The 25,447-nt window shown below is 48.4% G+C and overlaps 1 protein-coding gene across 1 annotated transcript in view; it reads left to right on the top strand.

The window, feature by feature from the left end:
- The window catches only part of LOC137144555 (collagen alpha-1(VII) chain-like), a 188,413-nt gene that overhangs the window by 123,597 nt on the left and 39,369 nt on the right, over positions 1-25,447 (top strand). Inside the window, exons 77-85 of the mRNA XM_067534946.1 lie at positions 2,493-2,549; positions 4,089-4,160; positions 6,064-6,135; positions 8,577-8,612; positions 17,723-17,803; positions 19,266-19,319; positions 19,609-19,662; positions 22,004-22,066; positions 23,649-23,711. Of these exons, the coding sequence (XP_067391047.1) occupies positions 2,493-2,549; positions 4,089-4,160; positions 6,064-6,135; positions 8,577-8,612; positions 17,723-17,803; positions 19,266-19,319; positions 19,609-19,662; positions 22,004-22,066; positions 23,649-23,711 (552 nt within the window). The remainder of the gene's footprint in view (positions 1-2,492; positions 2,550-4,088; positions 4,161-6,063; positions 6,136-8,576; positions 8,613-17,722; positions 17,804-19,265; positions 19,320-19,608; positions 19,663-22,003; positions 22,067-23,648; positions 23,712-25,447) is intronic.

Consider the following 25,447-nt stretch of genomic DNA (forward strand, 5'->3'; position numbering starts at 1 on the left):
AACAGCTTGTTAGAAAAGGAGGTTTAGAAAACCTACATGGCAATTCTACCGTTGAGTCAAACAGTATTAAATGATTAAGGCTGATTTGTGTCTGAAGAAAATACTTTCAAAGGCACCCTGCTCTAGTGACAAATCAATTCTTAATCTCTTTCTTGAAGGAACCTGAAAATACTTCTCCACCTAAAGGAATGTGTAATGCCTTCTCCAAAGGCTGCCTTAATAAAATATAAGGAGGAGCGTGAGATAAAACAGCATGGGGGAGATAATTGGGTTATGCGTCTTCTAGCCTATTTCTTCCTAACTTTCTCTTTAACTCCTACTTCACCAACCCAGGAGGAACCGTATTAAATTCTGTGTTATGCAGGACCTCAGACTGGATGAGCTGATGGTCTCTTCTGGTCTTAAAATCTATGAATCCCAATCCAGTCCGCTTCTGAACTCTTCAAGCCCGGGAAAGCAGAAGAATGTCTCAAATGGGAAGGGATTCTTTTTATTCATTTATTAGTTGTATTCCAGGCCCAGTCAAGATCAGGGCCTCTTTGTGTTGGATGCTGTGCAAACACACAGTAGAGCCCCTGCTGTAAGGGGATTACGGTCTCCTGGGAAGGCTAACGAACAGGATTAAGTGGTTGTAGAGGATTCATTTTACTTCTGAGGAAAGACTGCAAGATTTAAATGTGCAGGGTACGCTACTAAAGATCATAGTTAATTAGCAAACAAAGGCTATGTTCGGTGCCAGTTAAAGCTGCATCAAGACATGTCCCATCAACACAAAACCTGAAAAGCAAGGAAATATGAAGTTGTGCATTCCTTTCCAGCTTCCTCTTGCCTGTCAAGAACACGCTGCAGTGCGCCGTAAGGGTTTCACTTCCTTCTCCAACAGATATTGACAGCAATATATAGCCAACCTTACCAGACTCACTCTGTAATGCAAAACCTTCGCAGTGATCTCCCAAGGTTGCATATCAACACTTAGCACGTCTGTCCCCTGTTCTGTGTCTTTGGGAAGATATTTTCCCTTAACATTGCTGAGAACACTGTTAAACGGTGTGTGGGGGGTTAATTTATTAATGTTTGTAAAGCCCCCCGTACTACAGCCAGTGCTGGGATGTTTACAGGGTGCGAGCGTGGCTGAAACACATTCATTGAAAAATTCAAACAGATACTCCCAGAAAAGTGCTTTGCATTATTCTCCCAGCTCTGCCTTTTAGCACATGCCTCAACTACACTCTGTGGTTCGCCCATCATCGATTACTCCCTCTCCTTCCCTCGATCCCTTCAGCTGCCGTCCTTTGCACGGTCCCGCTCTCTCAAAGAAAGAAGCATGGTCTTGTGATCTGAGCTGGGAACTTCTGCTCCAGGAGCTCTTGCATTCTGATCCGAGTTCTGCCACCGATTCACTTGATGTAAAGGGCTCTGCTCACTCCAGGTGCGCCTCTCTGTGGGTTGGTCCAGGAACGAGCTTTTGCCTTGTCTGGCCCCCCCCCCCGGCCAATCCTTGTCTCTCTTCACAAGTCAAAGTGCTCGTTCTTTGGCATTCAGCCGTCTGGCTAGGCCACGGCACAGTACCCGTTCCGGGGTACCAAAGTCCCACCGGACAAGCTCTCTGGATGCCGTTCCATCCTCTGGCTTTGTACCACTTCCCAGGGGCTGATAGGGGAACCAGGCCCACAGGCAGCTCTGGGCTCCAGCCCAGGGACCCTGCGACTAGCAATCCACATCTGCTCATTCTCAGCCCTGTTGCTGTTTCCCTGAGCTCCTTCCCACCCCACCTCTCCATCTCTGGGTTTCCACTGGAACTTCCTCTGCTCTTCACCCCTCTTGTCCTTTTGTCTGGTCCAACGCAGGATTCCAAGGCGTGGTCTCCCTCTGGGCTTCCTCCGTTTCCCTGACCAACTCCCTTGCCCTCTAGAGAGTGGCATTGCCTGCAATGAGCCCTTCACAACCCCTGGCGCCCCTCCAGGTGCAGCAGATAGGGTTAACTGCCCCCTTCTGGCCCCGCTCAGGGTTTGTGCGGGCAAACACCCCACCACCCTGTGGATGACTCTTTTCGCCGCACTGGCCATCTCTGTACCCTGGAGCAGTGAGAATTAAGGGCTGCGGTTTATCACAGTGCAGCACTGGGGGGAGATCAGTGTGAACTCCCATTATATTCTGTCTTTCATATCAGCATCCTGCCGGGGCGAGGAACCAGCTCGCCACACGGGGCTGGGAGTCTCCGATCTCCGCAGCACCTGCCACCCCAGTTCAGGAATGAACCCCAGTCTCCTGCTTTGCCACGTGCAGCTTTCTCCCAGCCCATGAAACCTGTACCGTGGCTCAGGGCCAGGGGATGGAGATTTTTATCCCTTTGTTCTTGCCATGTAAATTGTCCGGTGTGTTGTCTACTGAGCCCTTCACAGCAAAGGTCGTTCAGTCCGAGGGGCGTATGGTAACTGCACTTCTGCAGCATTGTGTGTGCGTCTGAATCATTATTACCTCTCTGTTCCTAGGGCGGCCCCATTACTATTTTTGGACCTCCAGGCTATAAAGGCAACAAAGGAGATCCAGTAAGTTGTGAACTTTCTCTTTTAAAGCATGCCTGCCCTGTAGTAGCTGGGAGCAGTTCATTCTCTCATCCGCAGCGCAGGCATAGGGTATATGTCTACACTGCTGTGGAAGCCCAGGGTTCAAACTCAGGCTCAAGCCTAACCCCCCTTATATCTGCTCACATGTCACGCTAACCCAGCTCTCAGACTCAGGATCCCACGACTCCACAGGCACAGAGGGTCCAAGCCTGAGTCAAGCTGAGAACCAGGGTTCAAACCCTACCGCTTTGTAGTGTAGACGCAGCTCCACTGGACTCATGCTCTGGGAGTCTCCCAGCAGCATCCCACAATCCCCCAGGCTGACTTCCTCTGGCTGATGGACAGTCACATTTTCTCACACTGCACCACGAACAAACAGCAAGAGCAGCCGCGTTTAGGGAGGGCACTTGGACGTCTGGGATATGGGTGGTTGGATCTGGGCCTGCATAATGCAGGGTAGACGCCAGAGCCCCGGGTTGGGACCCAAGGGTCAACAGTTTCTCACCTGGGGCTACCACTGAATGTAGACACCCAAGCCTAGGTTAACAAACCAAGGGTCTGCTCACTCGAGTTCTCCTAACCCTGGGCTTACATTGCAGTGTGGACGGACCCTAAGAGTCACAGAGTTTTATGCTAGGAAGGGTCGCCAGATCATCTAGTTTGACTTCCGGTATATCACAGGTCACCAAGCACCATCTAGCCACCCCCCACCCCCAGCCAGAATTAGACCAAGTATTACAGCCTCAGTCTTTACCTACTTGACTGGTGTTTACTGCTCTCTTGTGTATTCCATGGCCTGGGTCTGGTTTCTGGGCATTCAGTGGCTTTTGAGATGGGAGCATTAGCTGAGTTGATGCACAGATGGACTGAACTATGGTGACTATCTCAGAGGGCTGGTTATCTCATAAAAAGCCCCACCAGGGGAGAGGGATAGCCCCAGGGATCAGGTCTGGCATAAAAGGCCTCTCACCTCTAGGTGGCTGGTGTGAACCCTGGGTTGATGGTCTACAGAGAAGCAGTGTGGGGCCGGGGCTAGAGCCTGTGACTGGGATCTGGGGTGTCTTCCCAGCTCTGCAGTTGGTTCACGGTGCAATCTTCGGCAGTCACTGAACTTCTCTCTCCCCTAGGCTCTGCCTTCTGGAAAATGGGGTTGATGATACCTGCTTGGCTTTGTACAATCTGCAGATGATTGCAGCTGCAAAGTGCTATTAATAATACTTATCTGTGGCTACACAAGCTGTGGTTGATTAATTTTTGCTGTTCAGTTGCCTGTGCAAAACCAGGTGGGTGGTGACGATCCAGTTCCTAGAGGGCATGGAACTGAGCTACCCACTGGCAGACAGCAAGGTGGGGAAACGTAAGCTAGATATACACCCCTGCGAGTCATGGTCACTCAGTGCTGCTAGTTGGTTAGTTGCATGCCTGCGTAAGCATAGCAAAGAGGCGTGGCTGGGCTTGGATGCTGGCTTGTCCTTCTAGGGGAGGGAGTGTGGTTCACAGAGCTTCTGTCTCATCCCATAGGGTGAACGTGGCCCGCCAGGTTTCGATGGAGACAAGGGCGAGAAAGGAGAGGATGGGCCTGCAGGAGAAAAGGTAGGAGCCTCCTTATTCGTCGTGGGTCGTAGGCTGCTTCGTTTGTGATATACAGGGCTTATATGCGCACTGCTGCCCCCCCAGGATACAATGCGTGTATCTGTTCAGTGCACTCTACTGGCTGGCGTACGGGTGCTCACTTAGCCCTGGTCTACATTACAGAGTTAGCTCGATGCAAGGCAGCTTATGTCACCCTATCTCTAAGCGTCCACACCAATGCAACTTGCCCATTACACCGTCTTAATAACGCCACCTCCAGGAGAGGCGCAGCGTCACGGTCGATGCAGCGTCAGTGTAGACATTGCCTGGCTTATCTCGACTGTTGCCAGCTTCCAGAAGCCGTCCCACGACGACAGTTCAATCGGCGCAGCTGCTCTCGGTGAGGACGCGCTCTGCCGACACAAGAAGTGAAGTGTAGACGTGCACAAGTGATGCAATTACCGCGGCGGCTGTATGCCGACGTAAATTAGGTCGACTTAGGGATGTCTACCCTTCCGCCGGCAGCGCAGGATTGATTTTGCGGGTTTGACTGAGCATCACTGAAGACTCGCTCAATCGAACCCGGAAGTCGATGCCAATGATCCACCCCGGCATGAAGCGTGGCGCTGTGTTGACAGGAGGGCGTTTCCCGTTGGCGCAGCGCAGTGGGGATGCTGCGGTAGGTAGATGTTAAAAAGTCGACGGGAGATACGCAAGCTACTGTACGTTGTTGGCGTATCTCCCGTCGACGGCCGCTGGAATCCATGGTAAGTGTAGACCAGGCCTTGATCTTGTAGTGTGGACATGGCCTTAGTGGAAGCGTATGTGTTTGGAAATGAAGATTGTCCACGTAGCTGCACACCTGCAACATGGAATTAACTAACAACTGACATTCTGTGTTTGCAACTGCAAGAAATCTGTGGCTATCCCTGACTTCATCGTTCTTATTATGCTGCCCCTTGGAACGTCATGGAGGCAGTGGGTGCAGAACCACATTATCCTACTACAGAAAAGCAGACTCCTCCACCGCCTCAGCTAATGGAGAATCTCCAGTAGCTCTAAGCACGCTAGGGTCCAGCCGACGGATGAGCAGGTTTGATTCTTTCCACTAGAAGGCAGCGGTGCATACACACGCTAGCTGCTTATCATCACAGGAAACGGTGTAACTTCCCCTTCATCTGACAACTGTTCATGCTTCCCTAAAAACTGGGATTGGTTTTGCTTTGTGTGGATGCTGCAGGTCCCATGGCATTTTTTGGAAGGGTTGGGTTAGCTTTTCCGTTCTTCCCCACATGCAGCTATTATGCAGCATGCTGTGCGTTGGTTTCCATCACCTCTGCACGTGTATACTGGTATGGCGCTTTGGGATCCTTAAAGGTGCTATATAAATGCAGGGCTCTATTGTAATTCTCTGCCATTTCCATGGGTTCCTCCACTGTCAGTTTGGGAGCAAGAGCTGCCAGCGATGTATTTCAGGTGGCTTCTAAAAAGGAGGCAGCCACTGCTCCCATAGAATATTCTGCTCAAGAAGTAAATTCCCTGCCTCGGGAATCAGGATTCTCCAGGGCTCCAAGAGCTGCACCAAGTGTCAATCAAGCATCTAGATCAGTGCTTCTAAACCACGGCACAGAACGAGACTTGGAGAACCAAGCAGTGGGGGAATGGGAGAGTGGGAATGGCTGCCGATGCTGGTGGTGGTGGTGAGGGGATTTTCCTTCCCATGAGGTGATCCACAGGGTAAAACCATTGGAAAACCTTGCCCCGTGGGGAAATCATGGGAGCCGACTGAGTGGTGAGGAGGCCCCCCATCCATAGCCCCAAATAAAGGCGTTTGGGGGCAGGAGGCGAAGTGGGCTTTTCAGTGGAAATGATCATTGCTGAATAAGCTAGGCTGAAAATCCTCGTTGTGTGTGTTCGATTGTAGGGGGTTAAAGGCGAGGCAGGTCCAAAAGGAGCCATGGGGCTGTTTGGTGCCAGAGGACCAGTGGGGCAGAAGGTCAGTATAACGGCCCAAATGAACGCTGAGAAACCTAGGCGGTCATCACCATCAAAGTTTGTTGCTCCAAAACTGCATCCAAGCCCTGGGTTTGTTCCTGGAGAGGGGGACCAGATGTTGCCAGGGGCCCTATATCCGGCTGCATTTCAGTGCTTGTCTAGGTTCCCCACATTCACATCTGGGGTCATTCCTCAGCTTCCACTCGGTCACATTGTCACCAGGCTTTGCCGCCCCACCTCTCACTCCGTTTAGAGCACGCCAGTATTTCTGTGTGAGTTCAGTGCCTGGAGGGAGTTGTCCTGAAGGAACCGGGTATGCCAGCGTTGCCGGCCATTTGTTATTCTCTCACCTCCCACAGTGGTCCTTTGGGGTAAGGGATTTCCAGAGGCAAAGCTCTTTCCAGACTTCAGCCTCTTGGATGGTGGAATGTGTCCATGCGGTGGGTGTCTCAGATCATAGAATCATAGCAGATGAGGGTTGGAAGGGACCTCAGGAGGCCATCTAGTCCAACCCCCTGGTCAAAGCAGGACCAACCCCAACTAAACCATCCCAGCCAGGGCTTTGTCAAGCCAGGCCTTAAAAACCTCTAAGGATGGATATTCCACCACCTCCCTAGGTCACCCAATCGAGAGCGGTAGCAATCCACGGTAGCTGGAGTGAGTGTTTCAGGTGGAAGACACACACCTGTGTCTTGCTGGGGTTGGCAATCAGGAACCAGGCGCGACCGCATTTTCTCAAGTGGGTGGAGCACAGGACTGGGAAGCAGGAAGTCCTGAGTGCTGAGCCTGGGGATTTTACTGGCTCCTTCTGGGGCTGTGGGGGTCGCTCAAACTCTCTGGTCCCCATTGCTTTAAGGCCCCTAGTGGTGTAAAGGGGCCTTAAAGGCCTTTCCCCCAACTCCACAACTTCCTGTGAAATGCCCTCTGAGTAAGAGGACTCCCTTGCTCTGTGCCAGCCCCTCACCCTTCCGTTATAGTACCTAGGAAGGCACACGGGTAGCTCGGATGTACGTTAAAGCAGCCTTGAGGGCTGCTCTTGCTTACGCCAGGCCTGGCCAGGTCCCCCAGCAAGGCCTGGAATACCAGCAGGTGCAGAGGTTCCTGCACTGAGTGCATCTCAGCAGAATTAGTCAATCAGGCCCTCGTGGTTCACTTCTCCCACGTATCAAACGGGGATCACGATACCCTCCCTACCTGACTGGATTGCTGCAGGCACTAGCTGATGTTCATAAAGCACTTGGAGGATGCACATTGCCATACGAGGGGTGGCTGCTATTATTATGGGGAAAAAAAGGGGGCTGGGGAAAAGTCCACAGCACATCAGACTGCACATTGAATGAGATCGGCCAGATCTGATGCGTTTCCGATGACACATGAAATCCGTCGGACATCAGACCATTTGTCACCCAGGGCACATTTTGCAAGAGTTCGCGGTGTTACTTCCGTCTCCGAAGCGAACTCTTACTTTCAATTCCCCCTGCAGTTTCTTCCATCGGATGTAATTCTTCACTTTCCATCCTGAATAGTTTGTGTGCAGTATTGTTGTTCAACAGCTGCAGAGGTGGCTGCACCCCATTTGTGGTGTGATATGAAGGTCTCTACCAGTTGCACGGCTGTGAAAAACGTGGCATGGACTGTGAAATAAGCCCTTCCCTGTGAAATCTGATCTTTCCCCCTGCTGGGAGCTCCCCAGCGGGGGACTCCTACCTATTAGTCCCGGCCAGGCTGGGGAGGATCAGGACTTGTCCTTCCCCTGCACGGCCGCTCTCGGTGGGGAGATCAGGCCCACCTCCCAAGGCAGTGCAGGGGTGAGGGTGTCTCACTTCTGCACTGCAGCAGCCCTGGGGTGGCAGCTGGAGGTGAGTCTGATCTCCCCCCGAGAGCAGCCATGCAGCAGAGCAAGTTCTGACCCTTCCCAGCCCGGCCAGGAGTCGAACTTCGGGCTTCCACCCCGCAGCTTCCGAAGGGCTCAGGGCTTCTACCCCTTGGGGTGCCCCAGCTCTGGGCTTCCGCTCCTGGTGGGGCTGAGGGCTTCCATTTTTATGGGGGCCCCCAAATTGGCTAGGGCCCCTGGGCATGGGACCTGTGGTTCCATGCGTTAATCTGCCGCTGGCCGGGACTAGCAGCAAGGAGGCTCTGGCTGGGGCAGCATGGGAGAGATCGGACCCATCTCCACGTCCGGGAGCCGCCTCTGGCTGCGGGAAACTCCGCGGCCGCTGTCTTCAGAGCCCATTTCTGGAGGACCTGAATTTGGTAGGGCCCTTAAGCAACGCCTGTATTTGTACAGTTAGCAAAGTGCTTTGGGAGCTGAAAAGATGATGCTGTTGGTTTTGGAGGGGAATCCTTCCTCTGGATAAACAGTTATCAAGTGACTGAACGGCAATTGTTTGCACAGTGTACAGACAACACTGTGTGTTTAACTCATTGCTCCTTCTCTCACAGGGAGAAGCCGGAGAACCTGGCCTGCCTGGATTCGCTGTGAGTTGTGACAGCTTTTCATGTTAGTCGCATTGGGATCATGTCCATTTGGTCCAGTGGCCTCACGCTGGACACTGCTGAGCAGAACACCCTGAGCTCTAACTCTCTCGGCCTGCTGTCGACAAGCTCTTGAAAGGTTATGAAGACTGAGGGTTATGTGCTAACGTTGTTTAGCACTTTGATGGCCGGGAGCACAGTACATGTAGGACTCCTGGTATGTCCCTTCCTGAGGTGGGAATCCAGGAATAGCACCTTCATGGCACATTGTGTTCTTCTACCGGTGCTCTCTTGCGGTGGAAGTGCCCGGGTGGCTCTGATGTGCCGTGCGTTCACTCACAGCTAACGTCATGCCTTCCAAAGGCGTAAGGTGCCTCCAGGAAGGAAATAATTTGGGTGATGCTTCCTTGAACACTTTACATGAAAAGTGAGATCTGAACAGCATGAGGCTGGCTGTATGATCAGTGATATCAGAGATGCCGTTTAATTAAGGCATTGCATTTTGCATCAAAGAACACCTAAAATATGCATTTCCCCTGTTTTACTTCACTAGCATTTCAGGGTGCACTGCATGGACAGAACTGAAGCTAATACATGTTCATAATGTATTACATGTTCATATATATATAGGCTTATCTAGGTCATAGTAGTAGTTAACTCTTAGAAATCTCTCATCCACATGTTTTCTGAAAAGGATAGACTATATTGGAATGATCTGGATGTTTGAAATGTCCACCAGTGCCCTCTGTTGGATGGAATGAGAACAACTCATTTCTGTTCATAGACAACATACTGCAAACTAGAAACTGGTTGAACTATTTCAACCAAACAAAACAATTCATCAGAAAATGGTGTTTCAGCTAAACTGAAATGTATCACGAAAGCTTTTCGTGTTCTTTGAAATTTCCCATTTTTCAGCAAAAACTCAAAATGAAAAATTTCTCTTCAAAATTTTCAAAAGACTTCAATTTTTTTTTTCATTTTGTCTTGGTGGGAAAGTCCCACTTCTGTTTGCCGTTCTTTACTTCTCCCTCCCGCCCCTGTTTCCAGGGAAGGAGGGAAATTTAAAAGGTGAAAGAAAGTAGGCATTTTCCCACCAAGTGACGAGACATTTTGATTCAAATGTTTTTGATGGAAAACGAAAAATGTACTGAAAAATGTTGAGCAAACCGAGACCCTTTAGTGTCTTTCAGAAAGGTTCACAAAATATCCTTACCTTTTTTCAAACAGTTCTACCGTTTAAACGTGTTTTCCTTTAGCTCAAATGCTAGGGGATGACACTTGGGACCTAAAAGGATACCAGTTCTATCCTCCGTGTTTGTGGGAAATTCCTCATATCCGTCCTATGCTGCACAGCAAATATCATGATGCTTCTAAGAAGCCATGGATTTCTTTCTATACATGTGTATGATCCAGAGCATTAAGTCCTCATCAAAGTGTAACAAAGACCCTCATTCAATCAAGTGCTTCTGCATGTGCTTAACTTTCCGCATATGCAGCATTCCACTGATGTCAACTTGGGCACATGCTTAAGTGCTTTCCTGAATAGGTGCCAAAAGGAGAATGTGCCCTGAGCAGTAAACAATAACGCTGTGATCCCATCAGGTCAATCTCAGCAGGACTCCAGCATGAAATCGCAGACCTCAGTGTAGGTACATTGCTGGGAATATCTTCATATTCATACACAGCCCCACAGAAAATGACTAGCTGGGCTAAAACTAACTGAGTCGTTAGTTATCTCACCGGCTGCTTGACACTCCTGAACAGCTCTGGTGGCTACGTTGGAAACCACTGAAAACTCAGAAAATGAGAAGTCATTTTGTCTTTTAAATTGCATCCAAACCAGTGCTTGCTTCATTCTATTATCATTGGGTTTTGTACCGTGTTGTTTTCCTGACATCTACAAGTTTCATCATACCAGACAAGCCACCTTTGGAAATCGGTTTCTTGCAAACATTCAGGAACACTGGCTAATAATCCTTATTAGGATGCAGTTAATGAGGGATATTTCCTGCATGAGGAAGAGTTTCTGTATTGTCGATGGAGCTGGACTGGGATAGGAAGATTTCGGTTTAGTTTTGCAAAAGTTATGTCAGCGCTGGAGCCAGGCTCCATTTTATCAGAAGCACCAAAATTCAGGGGAGATGGGGGTTGGAGAACACCGGGATGCTAAGTTTCTCCAGTCTAGTAGCAGGAATGAGATCAAAGGGGAACATACGGCTAAGTGCCTCATAAGCACCAGGAGGATCATGCTTGGACTTGCATCTCCTCAGATGCACCAATTATCTCCTGCCCTTTTTATTACCCTGAGTGCTCACAGAGAAGGGAGCAGGTGCATGTGACTCTGCGTCATTGACATAGTTCCATCAGTGCGCGGGGCACTTTGCAGAACAAAGACAGACAGGTTTGCTGCCTAGGCGGGCTTACAAAATAAGGAGCACAATTCTGCCAACCTTATGCAGAGGTAGCACCTTCCTCGGCATGAGACTGCTCATTGAGTCAAGGTCTTGGTGGACTTGTGCGGAAGATATAAACACCTAGAGCAGGAGGAGAGTAAGGAAGGACAGAAGTTATGGCCATGTGATTACAAGGCTACTCCGATGCCTCTGCAGAAAGTGGGTCTCCTGGGGAGTGATTTGACTGAGGAGAGGGTGAGCTCATGGGACATGAATGTGGGCCAGGATGTTCCAAGCACAGGGGCGGGGAGGAAGAAGGTGCAGAGACGTGGGGACGGACGGGGGATGAAAAGAGGGTCGAGGCTGGTGTCATTGGCAGATCAAGGCCTCCGGTACTGCCAACCCCAAATGTGCAAAAATCAGGAGTCAGGCTCACCGAAAATCGTGAGCTTGGCATTAAAATCATGAGATTATGTAAAAACAATAGATCTGGCGTTCTTTTTATTTGCCTTCTGCTTTTTGAGTCTTAAGGGTGCCTTGAGGGTCACAGTTTGAAGCATTCTCCACAGCCACGAGGGCTAGAAACTCACTTTTTCCTTAAGAATGAAGGCTGAAATTGTCACCTATCCACTTGACTCCAGGAGCTGGAGCCTGTTAGCAATGGTTACAAGCCGCCCTATGGCTTGGGAATGCATCAGCTCTCTTATCTGGGTTTTCACTGCTCTTCCGAGCAGGGGTATCCTGCCTGCGCTTTGCGTTAGGAAGTCCTGTTTCCTCCTTTGCAGTTGACATTTCCCGGACGTGAGTGAAGCAACGTCCAACTTGCTCACTTCAGTGGCAATCATTAAGGAAAGGGGCTCTTCTCAGTCTTCCACCCTAAGGTTGCCAGGCTGCTGTCGCTGGAGGCAGTGCTGCTGGGAAGTTCAAACAGCCTTTTGCGTCACCGCCCGCACTCGGCATTCATGACTAACCCATGACATTACTTCGCTATTGTGCTACCTAATGTCTTTACAGAGAACTGAAACCTGTTCAAGGCAGTACTTCGAAATGACTGCGTCCACTGAGCATTAGACTTAGCGATAGCTATTTTCAGCGCTCGGTCAGTAATTGCCTTTAAATGGCCCATTTAGTCGCTTGGATTGCCCTGCCTTTATTTGCCTTGGGAAGCTTGAAATGTAAATCTCAGGGAATAAATAAATTGAAACACCATCAAACTATTTCCTTGCCCGCTCCCAGCCCTGCCCCAATCCAGCCCTCTTCCCCACTCATCTCCCCAGGTTTTGTCCTCTCCTTTTCTCCCAACCCTTTTGAGCTCTTAGCTTCTTTTCCTACCTTGAATACAATTGGCATTGGAAAAATGCCACTTCCACGATTCCCCCCCAAGTGACTGTGCTTGGCCCTCCTTCCTTTGGGGAATGTGTTCTCCCCACTTCTTGTTTACTATTTGTATTGTTCTGGCACCAAGGAGCCCTAGTCGTGGACCAGGACTCCGTTGTGCTAGGTGCTGTACAGAGCCAGAAGAAAAAGACGGTCCCTGCCCAAAGAGCTTGCCATCTACATATAATACAAGAGACAACAGATGGATATAGACAGAGTGATGAGGGGGGAGCACAAGGAAGCAATGAGGCAGTCCTGGTCAGTGTGGTAGGCAGCATTCTCAGCCCACCAGCAGCCTGACCCTTGTTAAGTGTTTTGTAGACCTTCCCCCAGGGATCTGAAGGAGAACAGTGAAGTGGCTCTGAGGATGTTTATGGGGATTGCCTCCCCAGTATGAGGGGCAATGTTGGAGAAAGCAGGAAGGTGCTTGTTGGAGGATGTCATAAGTAGGCAATGAAGGCACTTCTGTGTCGTCGCTGCTCCAGTCGCCCACTTTTCCTGTTTCTTGTAAACTCTGCGCCCACTGAACGAAAAGCCGGGTGCTTGGCCATAGAGTAGCTGCCCCGAGGACAGTCCTGTCTGAGTCCCTAGACACGCACTCTGCATGGCTCGCTCACCCCACCCACATGGCAGCTGCTATGCTGCTGTTTTTAGTACGCTTGCTCCAGGAGAACTAGCACATTTCTGTCTTCCCAAGCTGGAAGTTGTAGCTCCAGTGTGCACACACCCTCAGACCTCCTCAGCTCCTGTGATGAGACTCTAGCTGGGTTGGAAATAAACACGTATTTACCCAGTGCTGGGACGATTCTTACCGTAGTTATCTATGCAGGGAGCAGTTATACATGCCATGGCGACAAGCGCTGTCTAAAAGCTTAGTGTCATCCGCAGGTGACATGGGCGCTTATGGTTTCAGGACCTCAAATGGGGTGCAGACTGGGCTTATCTCAGTGGAAGTGCCATTGGGTTAGCTTGGCCAATTCCACGCACAGACAGTTACCAGGGATCTGCCTCTGCTTTTAGTCGTCCTGTAAATCCAGAGAAATTCCACTGAGTAACATCCCCTGAGCCCAGAAGTGTTAAGGCCTGGGGACTATGGGCCAAATGGGGCAATGGGACTGCGCTTGGACGATCAATTTTCTAACACCAACAAGTGTGAGCTGCTTTGGGTTTTCACTAGTATAACAGACAGTAAAATCTGGTCCGCTTGGTGTAACCATCTGTAGCTGCAAACTGCTCCTACTCTGCCAGTTCTCAAATATTATATGGCAAGGAGCAGATTTTAGTCAGTTACAGCCCGTGAATGTCAAGCAAGACCAGATTTTATTTTAGGGGAGGCAGTGCAGGGGTTCTCAACCTGGGTATGCATATCTCAGTGGGTACGCAGAGGTCTTCCAGGGGTTGCATCAGCTCACCTAGATATTTGCCTAATTTTACAACAGGCTATGTAAAAAGTACCAGCAAAGTCAGTGCAAACTAAAGTTTCACACAGACAATGACCTGTCTATATTGCTTTATACATTATACACTGAAATGTAAGTACAATATTTATGTTCCCATCGATTTATTTTATCATTTTATGGTACAAATGAGAAAGCGCGCCATTGCTCAGTAACAGTGGGCTGTGATACTTCTGAATTTTGATGTCTGATTTTTGTAAGCACGTCATTTTTAAGTGAGGTGAAACTGGGGGGACGCAAGACAAATCAGGCTCCTGACAGGGGCACAGTTGTCTGGAAAGGAAAGTGGTCTAGTGGCCGGATCACTGGGCTGGGAATCCAGAGGTTGAATTCCAATCCCGCTACCCCCATGGCTCTGCTGTGTGACCCTGGCCAATTCATCTGTGTTCCCTCCCGCCTCTGGTCTGTTTAGATTGTAGGTATGTCTACACTGCCAGCGCCATTGTTGGCAGTGCGGGATCGATTGAGCGGCAGTGGAGCCCCACTCAATCGATCCTGGAAGTCAACACCGTTAATCCACCCCCACCAGAAGAATAACATGGCGTTGAGCGGAGAGCATTTCTCGTCGGCACAGCACGGTGGGGCCGCCGCCGTAAGTAGAAGCCAAGAAGTCGACAGGAGATACACAAGCTACTCTGCGTGGCTTGCATATCTCCCGTTGACCGCCGCTGAAATCCGCTGGCAATGTAGACCAGACCAGGGCAGGGACGGTCTCACATGACATGTGTGTATAGCCCCCAGCACAGTGGATCTCTGATCTCAGTTGCAGTTGGGAGGTTCTACTGGAATACAAATAAATAAATAACAAATAGGCAATTGGAGGCTCCTTTGAACAGGTTTTTGCGTGTTAATCCTGCTTCCAAGTAGTAATTCACCTAAGGCTCTCCTGCAAAGTGGTGATGGTGACATCAGCAGTGCAGAACTCTTGACCCTCACCGGTAGGTTACCTACAAAAACTAGTCATGATGGTAGCTCACCGACTAGACTGTCCTGGCAGGTCTCCTATCACCAACGGTGGCGGCCATTTCAGTCTTGGCAACCCTGAGCGTTCAAAAATCATGAGTCAGGCCCCAAAATCATGAGATTTTCTTAAAAAACCATAAGATTTAAAAAAAGAATACATGTAGGGTTCTTTTTATTTGCCTTCTGGGTTTCAGGCCTTTCAGCTTCACGTTTTCAAATGTTTCTGTGCAACCATGAGGGCTAGAGCCTTTATATATATTAATGAATTCTGAGATTATCATATAATCACATGACTCTGGGAGCTGGGACTTTACCAAAGACACCAACAGCCATGAGATTTGTGATCAAATGATGAGCGTTCAGGAACTGGCCAATCCTCTCTTCTGTTGTCAGCATGGGGTAGAACTGCCTTGCTTTAAACCATGATTTGAGGACTTCAACAACTCAGTCATAGGTTAGGAGTCTATTACAGGAGTGGGTAGGTGAGGTTCTGTGACCTGCATTATGCAGGAGGTCAGACTAGATGATCATATGGGTCCCTTCTGACCTTAAAGTCTATGAGTCTATGAGAAAATTAAAATTAAGGGGCTTCTGCCCACAAAACCAACTCCCAGATTCAGACACCTCCAGAATGTGATGCCTGTGGTCCAGATCTGAAATTTACAGATGCCTCCTATCTGTATAGCTAATCCAACAAAACAGGATTAGTGCTTGCAGCAGTGGAAGCAGATACACAGTAATGCCACTGTGAAAATTATGAGTAAGGAGCAAAATATTGTCCTAAAAATCATAAGGGTTTTTTTTGTTTGTTTGTTTGTTTTTTAAATTGGGGGGTTCTATTAACTTCCCTTCTGGTTTCTGAGCCTTGGAGCTTTTCTCCATAATCACAAGAATTGAAAACTTAGCATTTGTGGAAGGTTTTGAAATGAAAGTTCAGATTCTCATATAATCACGTGACTCCAGGAGCTGGTGCTTGAAATAAAACATCAAATAGTGGAAGACTCTCTGATTTCTCAGCTTCCCGCAAGGTTTAATTACTCACCCAGAGTGGTTTATTCCTCATTCACTCCCTACTGTGACCTTCACCCTGTAAACAAACAATCCGTCTTAAACAAGCAAATGGAACCCTGTCATTTGCTTTGTTTGTTCAACACAACACAGTACTGACCATGTCATTAAACAATCACCGATCTCCGTGGAAATAAAGAGAATGCAGAGGGTGTTGTGCCTTCTGATTAATTATGGCAATGCCAGAGCAGTCCTGGCTCCTGACACCCGCTGGCCTCGCTGATCCGATTTGTAGACATGATACAATCAGGCCCTGTTTGCAGTAATTGTATTGGATAATTTCCTTTGGTCACTGTAAATGTTTCAGAAATGGCAGATAGAGGCGTGGTGAGCGGGGGCCAAAACAGCAGCGTGCCCACCCGTTGCTGTGATTAGATCAGATGTTCATTCTTCAGGCAGAGAAATGGCCCTTTTAGAGGTAATAGACTCCCGCTAAATAAAACTCCGGTGGCTGATTTCTTTTTAATAACTGTATATTTCTTTTCAACAAAGGACTGCAAATTGATTCAAGCCGCTGAGTGCCACTTACTCAGCTGAGGAGCTGTTTAAGCAGTCAGCTCACTCGCCTTGCGTTGCACTGAGCACTCTGCCGGCGTCATCGCTGAAGTGGGGATGAGTCCGACCTCAGTTAGCAGAAATATCGGAGTTCTTAACTGGGAAGCTGAAGGTGGCAAAACTAGATAAATAAACTGGCAGCCTTTGAAATGTTGAACATTTCTATTCACTCAATACCCAGGCATGGCGGCTAATGTCAAAGTGTGGACTCAAGTGTTACAAAAGTGTAATTGTAATAATACAAAGCTCTTCTCTAAAACTTTCCCATCTCCAAGGGTCATTATCCACATTGTTCAGATTTGGGAAACTGTGGCACAGAGTAGGTAAGTGGCTTTCCCAAAGTCTTACAGCAGGCCAGTGGCAGAGCACAGAAACAAACCCAGGGCTTCTGACTTTCCAAGTCCAGTTCCTAAGTAAACTGCAGTGAAAGGTGAAACTTTTCAAAACTTCACGCATATTTTTCCAGAGCAAACTTTTGACCTTTTTTTTTTGAGATGCTTGGAGAATGAGCTCAGGAGATTGATGGTGCCACAGGATAAGTGGCAAAGTATAGCTGAGTAAAAGTCAATCATCCAAACAGCCTTAAGGTAAGAACAGGAGGTGGAGACAACAAGCGGTTGGTAAAAAAATCACTGGGTGAAATTCTCTGGCCTCCTGGTCAGACTAGATGATCCTAATGGTCCCTCAGAATATATGAATTTATGCACTTCTCAGAATTGCTGCTGTTTGTTTATTTTCTTTATTTGCAAATGTCATGAAAAGACAAGATTGTATCCAATAGGGAGATGGTGGGGATGGAGGGGAAATGACTTTCCCTGTTTTCATCGCAGTATGCTGCTTTCATTGGCAGATAGATCGGAAGTTTGCTTCAGACCAACTTCACAAGTGTGAGCAAGTATTCATCCCCCTTTGTGCGCTCCTCACTCACAAAATGAAAACGGTTCACTTCACCCAGTTTGGTATTCAATGCTTTAATGTACGTTTATCACTGAATTTTCTTGTGGCCTAGGGCAAGTCTTTTACCTGCTGTGTGTCTCAGTTTCCTCATCTGTAAAATAGGGACACTAAAATTTAGCTTATAGGTGTGAGGCTTGACCTTTGAAAAAGCCTGGGAGACCCTTGGGGGAAAGTGCCGTATGAACCCAAAATAGTAGCATTAATGTTAGTACAAATGTTCCTGCTTCTGATCTATGCCTATTAAGACACCCTGCCTGAATCCTATAATTTAGTTTAAATTTTTGCAGATGCCTTCAAACAGGCAGCAAGCGAGAAATTAACATTATTCCTCTTATGACAGGGCACGGCTGGTCTTGATGGGAAGAATGCAATCAAAGGAGCGAAAGGTGACCGAGGTCTACAGGGTCAAAAAGGGGAACCGGTGAGTCTAGCAAAGAAAGACGGGGATATTTTGAAGGTTGAAAAAATGGCTTGGTGCTTTTTCTGACCCAGATTCAGAATTCCTCTGAAACACGGAACTGTTGGCATTACTCGCAGGTCCTCAGGTGCTTTTGTTGTGGTTTGTGAGATTCGCTATAAGCAAAATGACTTCATGACCCTACCGGAGAACTCTGACTACGTTGTGGGCAGATTCTCAGCAGGTATAAATTGGCGTAGCTCCATTGGACACTGATTTGCACCGGCTGAGAATCTGTCCCGAGTCTCTTGTGACAGAGTTTTAAATTTTCCCATGACAAGTTCAGCTTTCCAGATATTTACCTGCATGTTACTTCCAAAGCCCCTTGGGAATCAACTGCAATATCCACAGCTCTGGTAAAACTGGTGTGGAGAGAAGGGACAAAGAAAATCAGTCAGCTGCTAGTTCCACAAACAGGATAATTTTCCAGGAAAGAGATTTTTTGTTATAGGAAGCGAGCAAGGGGAATTGTGGAAGAGCTTTTTTCTACAGGCAAAAATGATTTTTCCCCTGGGGCAAAGGCCTGTAAATTTGCTTGTTGTTTACTGGTGGAATTTTGTCCTTTTCTCTCCTTAACCCTTAAAATACCTTCAGCATCTCCAAAGAAGAGCCAGGGAAAAAAAGAAACAATAGATATACTCCCTGTATGGCCCTGAGGATGTCACATGGACCGCAGCTATGTGCTGCTTGGGCCACAGGTTGAGAACCACTGCTTTAGAGGTTTCAGTCAGGGAATGAACCAAACACGACCATGTTCAGAGAGGTAACTAATGCATGAGTTGAAAGAGACTCTCTAATAACTCTTAGTAGTAGCAGCACTGACACCATCTTTCCAATCCTCTAGACGTTCAAGGCCATGACCGTCCGCTGTTCCATTGCAACCGGAATCTGAGCAGTGTTATTCCAATCCACTAGACCGGTGTTTCTCAACAACTGGTCCCTGAGATCTCCCTGACCCAGTTTAGGAAAGCAGCGAGCTGGTCCTTGGTATCAAAAAGGTTGAGAAACAATGCACGAGATATCAGGAGTCCCCTTTCTAGAGTTACCATAGAAAAAGCTGCCGCCCTGTAACTAGTGATAGCATTTTGTTAACCTCATCACACTCCAACCATATTCCTAGCAGCTGTGTAGAAATCCGTAGATTTTAGCAATGCAAAGATGACAAAGAATTACAGAGAGGGAATCACTTTGGGGGGGGGGGTCGCGTTGTGTCCGAGCATACGCCATTGTCATGTGTGCTGCTGTGTGTTCCATCCCAGAGGTGGCTGCATTTCAGTGGGGAAAGTGATTCCTTTATACAATCTTATAAAATGCAGTGGAGCCTTTGGGGTAAAAGAGGTAATATAAATTTAAGATGCTGTATTGTATATTGTTGTGTATCTCACACATTCACACCCACTACATAGTTTGTTTGTCTTTTATTCAGGGGAGGAAAGGTGATCCTGGTGTAACTGGTGACCTTGGACGGAAAGGATGTAAGGTAAGAAACGTGCATCGTCACTGAAATAATGTGTGCTTCGGCTATTCTCCGGTGGGGGCAGCAAATACGAAAACTGACTGAGCTGAATGGCTGTAGAAAATGGCAGATGGGCCGGACTGCAAGGTAGATAGATGGCGGGTGAAGAAAACAGCAGTGCAGTGAGTTTACAAATCTGAAGAAAGACTCCGTTAAGCCATGCATGGGTTAGGGCTGGCCCTTTGCACAAGAGTGGCTATCACTCTGTTTTGTTCTACTTCTCTTTACCAGCCAGTTGTCATTTCTCTCCAAGGGCTTACGTGGGTTTCCTGGGCGGATAGGAGGCCATGGTGCAGATGGAATAAAGGTGAGGACTTCTTGTTGTTCTTCCTTCTGTCAACACGTGTTTAAAGGGAATCTAGTGCAGGTGAAGTGTGTGTGCGTGACAACCTGCGCAGGGAGACTCTCCTAGTTATTATCCATAGGTCAGGCCCAACATTGGGCTGTGACAGATCCCACCCCAATGTCCTGCCAACAGGTCTCAGACCCAACCGGGAGAAGCTACCGGTAGGTCCGAGAGCAGAAGTCCCTTTCCATGGCCCATTTTATTGGTTCTCTACTGAGATGACCAAGAAGGGGACCGGATGTGGTCTGAGACTGTCAATGCCTTCTGCATAAGCCTTGAGACGGTGGTTTTCAGTTACCACTACCAGTTTGGGGTACAGTGGATCGGACACTAGCTTGGAAGTCAGGAAACACACATTTTAAGGACAGACTGGATCATTAGGAGCATCCCTTCTGACCTCCTGTAAAACACAGGCCCAAAGGACCTCACCCAATAATCTCTGAATCACACCCATAACTTCTGTTTGAGCTGGAGCATATCTATGAACCTCGGTTCTAGTTTCAGCTCTGTCACTGAGCTGGGGGAAGTCACTTCACCAATCGGTGCCTCAGTTTCCCCATTTGTAAATGGGGATAATGGCACTTACCCCCTATTTGCATAAAGCGCTGTGATGTTTAAAGTGTTATGTAAGAGCGAAGAATGATTATTATAGTGGAATCTGTGGTGTGAAGGAGATGGGTTCTATAGCCAACCAGCAAGACCATGTCCCACTGGATAAAACTAAGTTCTGTTCAGTGAATATCTGAATGATCTGGAGATGGTTTGTGCTGTTTTTTGCTTCCTTATGATGTGCAAAGAAGATCTAAAAGCTTATTTTTCAAGGGCTTTCTTTTTCCTGTTTGTTTGGTACCTTAAAATGATGGGGGATGTTGTTGTCCGTATTTTGTTGGCCGTTTTCCTTGGAAAGACCTAGAGGTGTGAATGGAGAGATCTCTTGGTCTTGACTGGAGAGTCTAACTGTTGACAGAAAGCTTTTTATCAGAGTTTTGTATTGCCCATGGTTTGGGGAATTTGGGTTAATAGGTCTTAAAAACAAAGTGTATGTGTGCGTGTGGAATAACGATAGTGAAAGGAATCCGGATATAGCACATTTATTTAAAACCAGAGATGAGGTCTAGGACATCAGGAAAAAAAATCTGAAAAACTTGGTGGCTTCTCGTTTGAAGGTAGGGCCATTTTGAAAGTGGAAAATTGGCACCTTTTCCTTTTAGAAATAGTCCTGATTTTGAGGGGACATCTCTAAGTTTTCTGGACTTTGAAATGTAGTTCAGATGAAGATTCAGTTCAGATGTGAAATTCAGCATGCTTTGTTACACAGCATACCATGTAACGACAAATGAACGAAAAGAAAAAGTGTGAGACCACACCATGGCCTTTAACCAAACCATGACTCATTTTTAATCACATTACATATCTCCTCACAATTAGTGGAATTCTCTCCCAGGCAGGGGGCCAGCTCAAGGTTTATGCAGCATTTAAACCCTATTTGGAGGGCTGCAACAGGATTTTAGCTCTCCACAGGCCTTGTGATGGGGTGAATTGCATTATATTTCCACACAGCCGTAGTTATTGACCTTGCTGGTTTGGATCTGGGCCTGAATTTTCCCAGTATTTTTGGAGTCAGATTGGGATGGTGGTGTCAGATCTGGGGATTTGGTTCAGGCCCATCTCTGTTTAAAATACCGTTACCCCTTTTGACTACAGCTGTTTGCCAAAGTTTGGGGCTCGCTGGGTTGTTTCTGTTAGGAAGGCAATCGATGATGGAGTCAGGTATCTGTGATGCAATCCTGTTTATTTTCAAAGAACGTATGAACTCTTGTTTCGCTGAATACATCAGGAATCAAACAGGAGATAGTTTCTCGGTTCACAGCTCCAAGCCTCTTTCAGACAGCGCTCTGCACAAAAGCTGGATTTTTCTCGGGGCTACGCTCTCAGTGCTTGTTCAGTCTTTCTCTGGCTTCTCTGGCTTCTTTCTCTGTCTGTTTCTGTGGTATGCCTCCTCCTCTGCCCCACCCAAACCTGCACCAAACAATATCCAACGAAAACCCTCTGCCCGCCTGATTCCAATTCCTGAGAAGACTCGCACGCCTGTGTTTTGGTTCGAGGCCCCTATTCTTTCTCACATTTATACCGAATGAAGGGCAGCAAATCCACTCACCAGTTTTGAGGAGGTTAAACCGCATTATAGCAATACTCTCCGTCGTGTGAGCTTTTCACATGCACTAACCACCCCGCCATCTTTCTAATCAGCGCCTTCTGTTGCCAACCTGTTTACATTTCCTGTATCTTGTTCCACTTGCAGGGTGAAACTGGCAGCCCTGGAAAACCAGGCATACCAGGGTCAGATGGGTGGCTGGGACCAAAGGTGAGTGGGAAAGTTCCTCTTCTCTCTTAGATGGAAGGCTTTGTAAGGACATGACAAATGTTAGAAATGACATTACCCAAAGCTCATATCTCTCTCCAGGGGTTTGTCTAGCCCCAGAAATGGCGCTGATGCAACTTAATCTGCTTCTAAATTGATGCAGTTAAATCAGCGCCAGCTCACCTGTGGACATGCTTGAATCGGTTTCAGACTGGCTGATTTTAGCTTAAATCCAGTTTGTTACCAAATGTAGTTAAAGGGGTGCAAATTGCTGTGGGTTGACCAGGCCTGGCGGACACCGTGGGGGCCTTTTGGAACGGCAGAAGCTGAATGCTAAGGATCCAACCATGAGCTGTGGGTTTCGTTCCTGGTTTTCGTTTTCTTTTCTCCCTTCCATGGCGGGTAGGGGAGCGTGGGGCAGGTGTGCCAGGCAAGGCAGTCGGGACTTGCTCTGCGCACTCGCTCAGGGTCTAATCCGGAGCCCAGGGAAGGCATTGAACCACACGCTCAAGTCAATCCAAAACTGGCTCTTTTCCAGGGATGTGCGCCAGAATAAAAATGTGGTCCCTTTTGGAGGGGCACGTTCTGGGCTCCTGCCGGGGCCCCAGGGCCGGAGGATTTGCTCTCCCCCTGCGGTCCCACCGCGGGGTACGCTGTATTCCCACCATCACCCGGCACCCTGGGCTTCCCCTTCAATTGACCCCTTCCTGGCTTGCCCTGCCTACAAAGACTCTGCTCACTGCCCCGCCACTATGGGTTAGGAGGACTGTCGCTCCCGATTGTTTCAGCTGCTGATTGGTGGAGGCGGAGAAGGGGGCAGGGTGGATGACCTCCGGAGAATGCTGGGGATCTGGCTGGCCAGTGTGGCAGCCTGGAGCTCTGCATGGGGTTGGACGTCCACTGCGAGCAGATCTCCGGCACAAAACTCAGGGGGCAAGTGCCCCCCTGCTGCCCTCCCTAAATGGTGCCCCTGTCCTGGGACTGGAGGAGTTCGCTCTCCCCCCCGCAGCCAGCCAGCGGAGTTCTGTGCCCCTGCCAATTATTCGGGGGGGAGGGGGTCTGCCCCTGCTGCCCTCTGGGTTGCAGAGGTAACTTGCCAACGTATCTGCTGCCAGTGGTACTCCCAGACAAAGGGGTTGCAGAGGGAATCAGCCAGGCAGACCCTGTACGTTACTCATCAAGGTTTCTGCTAGGCTGACTGGATTGCAGTAAATACCAACTGCAAGACGTGGATTCAACAAGGCGCCATGACAACTTAACCGTCCCTGCTACAGCGGATCCACTGCCTATCACCTGGGTGGAACAATGTGCATGTGTGGGAGCTGGCCTTGTTTGATAAGGAAAACCAGAAACCTTCGGTTTTGTTGATAACAACCCACCATGCTTTATTTTTTACTCTCCCGAAATAGAGCTGCCGTCTTCGGGAAGCTAGTTAGCCACGTCCAATGAGTTCTTTCCTGCATTAAGCAGTACTAGGGCCATTCCAAACAGTCTGTGCACTTGTCACTGAATTACAGTTCGCTCGGGAAATGACGGACAGGGCAGGTTATGTATTGGCTTTGGTTTTTCTCTTGTCTACTTCCAGGGTGAGCAAGGACTGTCCGGTGCAGATGGCCCCAGGGGAGTTTCGGGGGAGAAAGGAGAAAAGGTTAGTACTCTCAGAACATTGAGACCATATTTTGAATGAAACATCAGTCATGTCAAGTTAACAACATTATACGCTTGCTAAATCCCATGTGCCCTTTTCAGACGGCAAGTGTCACCTGTCTTAGGCATTAAGCTTGGACTTGGGAGGTGTCTCCTTAACTTCACTCTGTGATGATGCATTTAACCCTTGGCGATGGTGTACACTCAAAAGTGGTACTGCTTTATCTATCTCGGTGTAGTTAAAGTGGTACGAATTCCTGAGTGGGGACGCAGTTATAGCAGCATAAAGGTACTTTAGACCAGCACAGCTGTTCCTATGCAGAAAGGAGAAGAAGCTGTATTGGTATCAGGTATAACGTACACTACGAGATGTACCAGTATAACTGTTTTGGTACCATAACGGACATAGCTGTACTGGTACAAAATCTGTGTGGCGAGCAGGCCTTGGAATGGAAACCCTGGTGTGGTATGATGTCGTGTATGCACCCCTGGCCATTTCTGTAGAATCGCAAGGTGATCTAACAGGACTGGAAAACACGCAATGTAGACATTTTACACCCAATATATTGGGCCTCATTCTCCTTTCACTCGCACCAATTTAAAGCCATTGGCTTCCCTGGAGTCACTCCTGACTCAGACCGGTTTAAGCGCCTGATGAATCCGGTCCACTGCATTCTGCAGACGTGCCGATGGAAGTGGTAAATAAGGCGACAGCACTGTGTAAGTGGGGAGGTGCACTGCCTGCTAGTATTGAAGGCTCGTCAATTACAGCAGGGGGGTGGTTTTTCTTTATTACTTCATTCTTTGCTCCGGGACTCGATGTCCAGGTCCTGTGTTTCTCCTGCATGAGATGGTGATGGCATCCAAAGCAGAGCAAGGGAGGGGAGGGAAATGCACCCCAACCATGAAGCTCTCTGGACTAGTTTTTAATTACATTAAAATATCTGCACAAATATTTGTATCAGTTGTAACCAGGGGGATATTTTTAAGAGGTCTAGGCCCCCCTCAGCCTAAATTTCTAAGTACGGAAAGACTTGGAAAGCTTTCATTCAAATCTGTTCTCCCCAATGAACCTCCAGATCTCTCCTGAACCTTCCCCAGCTGCTTGTATCCCTTCTACCCATTGGCCTCTCCTCTGGTGCTCTCCCGCACCCCCCCCCCCACCACCATCTACCATTTCTGTGCAGCCACTGTTTGTGTTCCTCACCTGCCCATATCTCCATTGTACTCCCTCCCACCTCCCACGCTGTCTGCCTGCTGGTTGGTCCAGTTCCCACCATCTACGAGCTCCGTGGTGTTGCTCCAAAGGAGTAAGTAGAAGGGACCTCCCGGTCATAAACTCATGAAGCTCCTGGGTCATCAGCTCCAGTGCTCTGCTGTCATAGGCAGCTACGCGGGTGTACTCAGGATCTGTCTCTCCAGCACTGGTACTTTGGGGGCCAAACCTGCTTCCACTGAGAGCAGGGGCAGTTAATGAGTATGAAATTGTTTGGGTTCTGAATGTGAGCGAAAGTTTAAATAATTTGGAAATAAGGCATAGTCGCATAATTAGATTTATCAGTCGCTTCTCCTTTAATAGAAACAATCTTCCAATATGTTAAGGGCTGTTATAAAGGGGATGGGGAACAGGTGTTCTCCATGGTCCACTCAGGGTAGGACACGAAGTAATGGGCTTAATCTGCAGCAAGGGAGATTTAGGTTAGATCTGATGAAAACCTTTCTAAGGCTACGTCTTCA

Source organism: Emydura macquarii, unplaced genomic scaffold, assembly GCF_026122565.2.
Source record: "Emydura macquarii macquarii isolate MOO-44397 ecotype Brisbane River unplaced genomic scaffold, CSIRO-AGI_Emac_v2 contig_3470, whole genome shotgun sequence".
In the NCBI taxonomy this organism is placed as follows: Eukaryota; Metazoa; Chordata; order Testudines; family Chelidae; genus Emydura; species Emydura macquarii.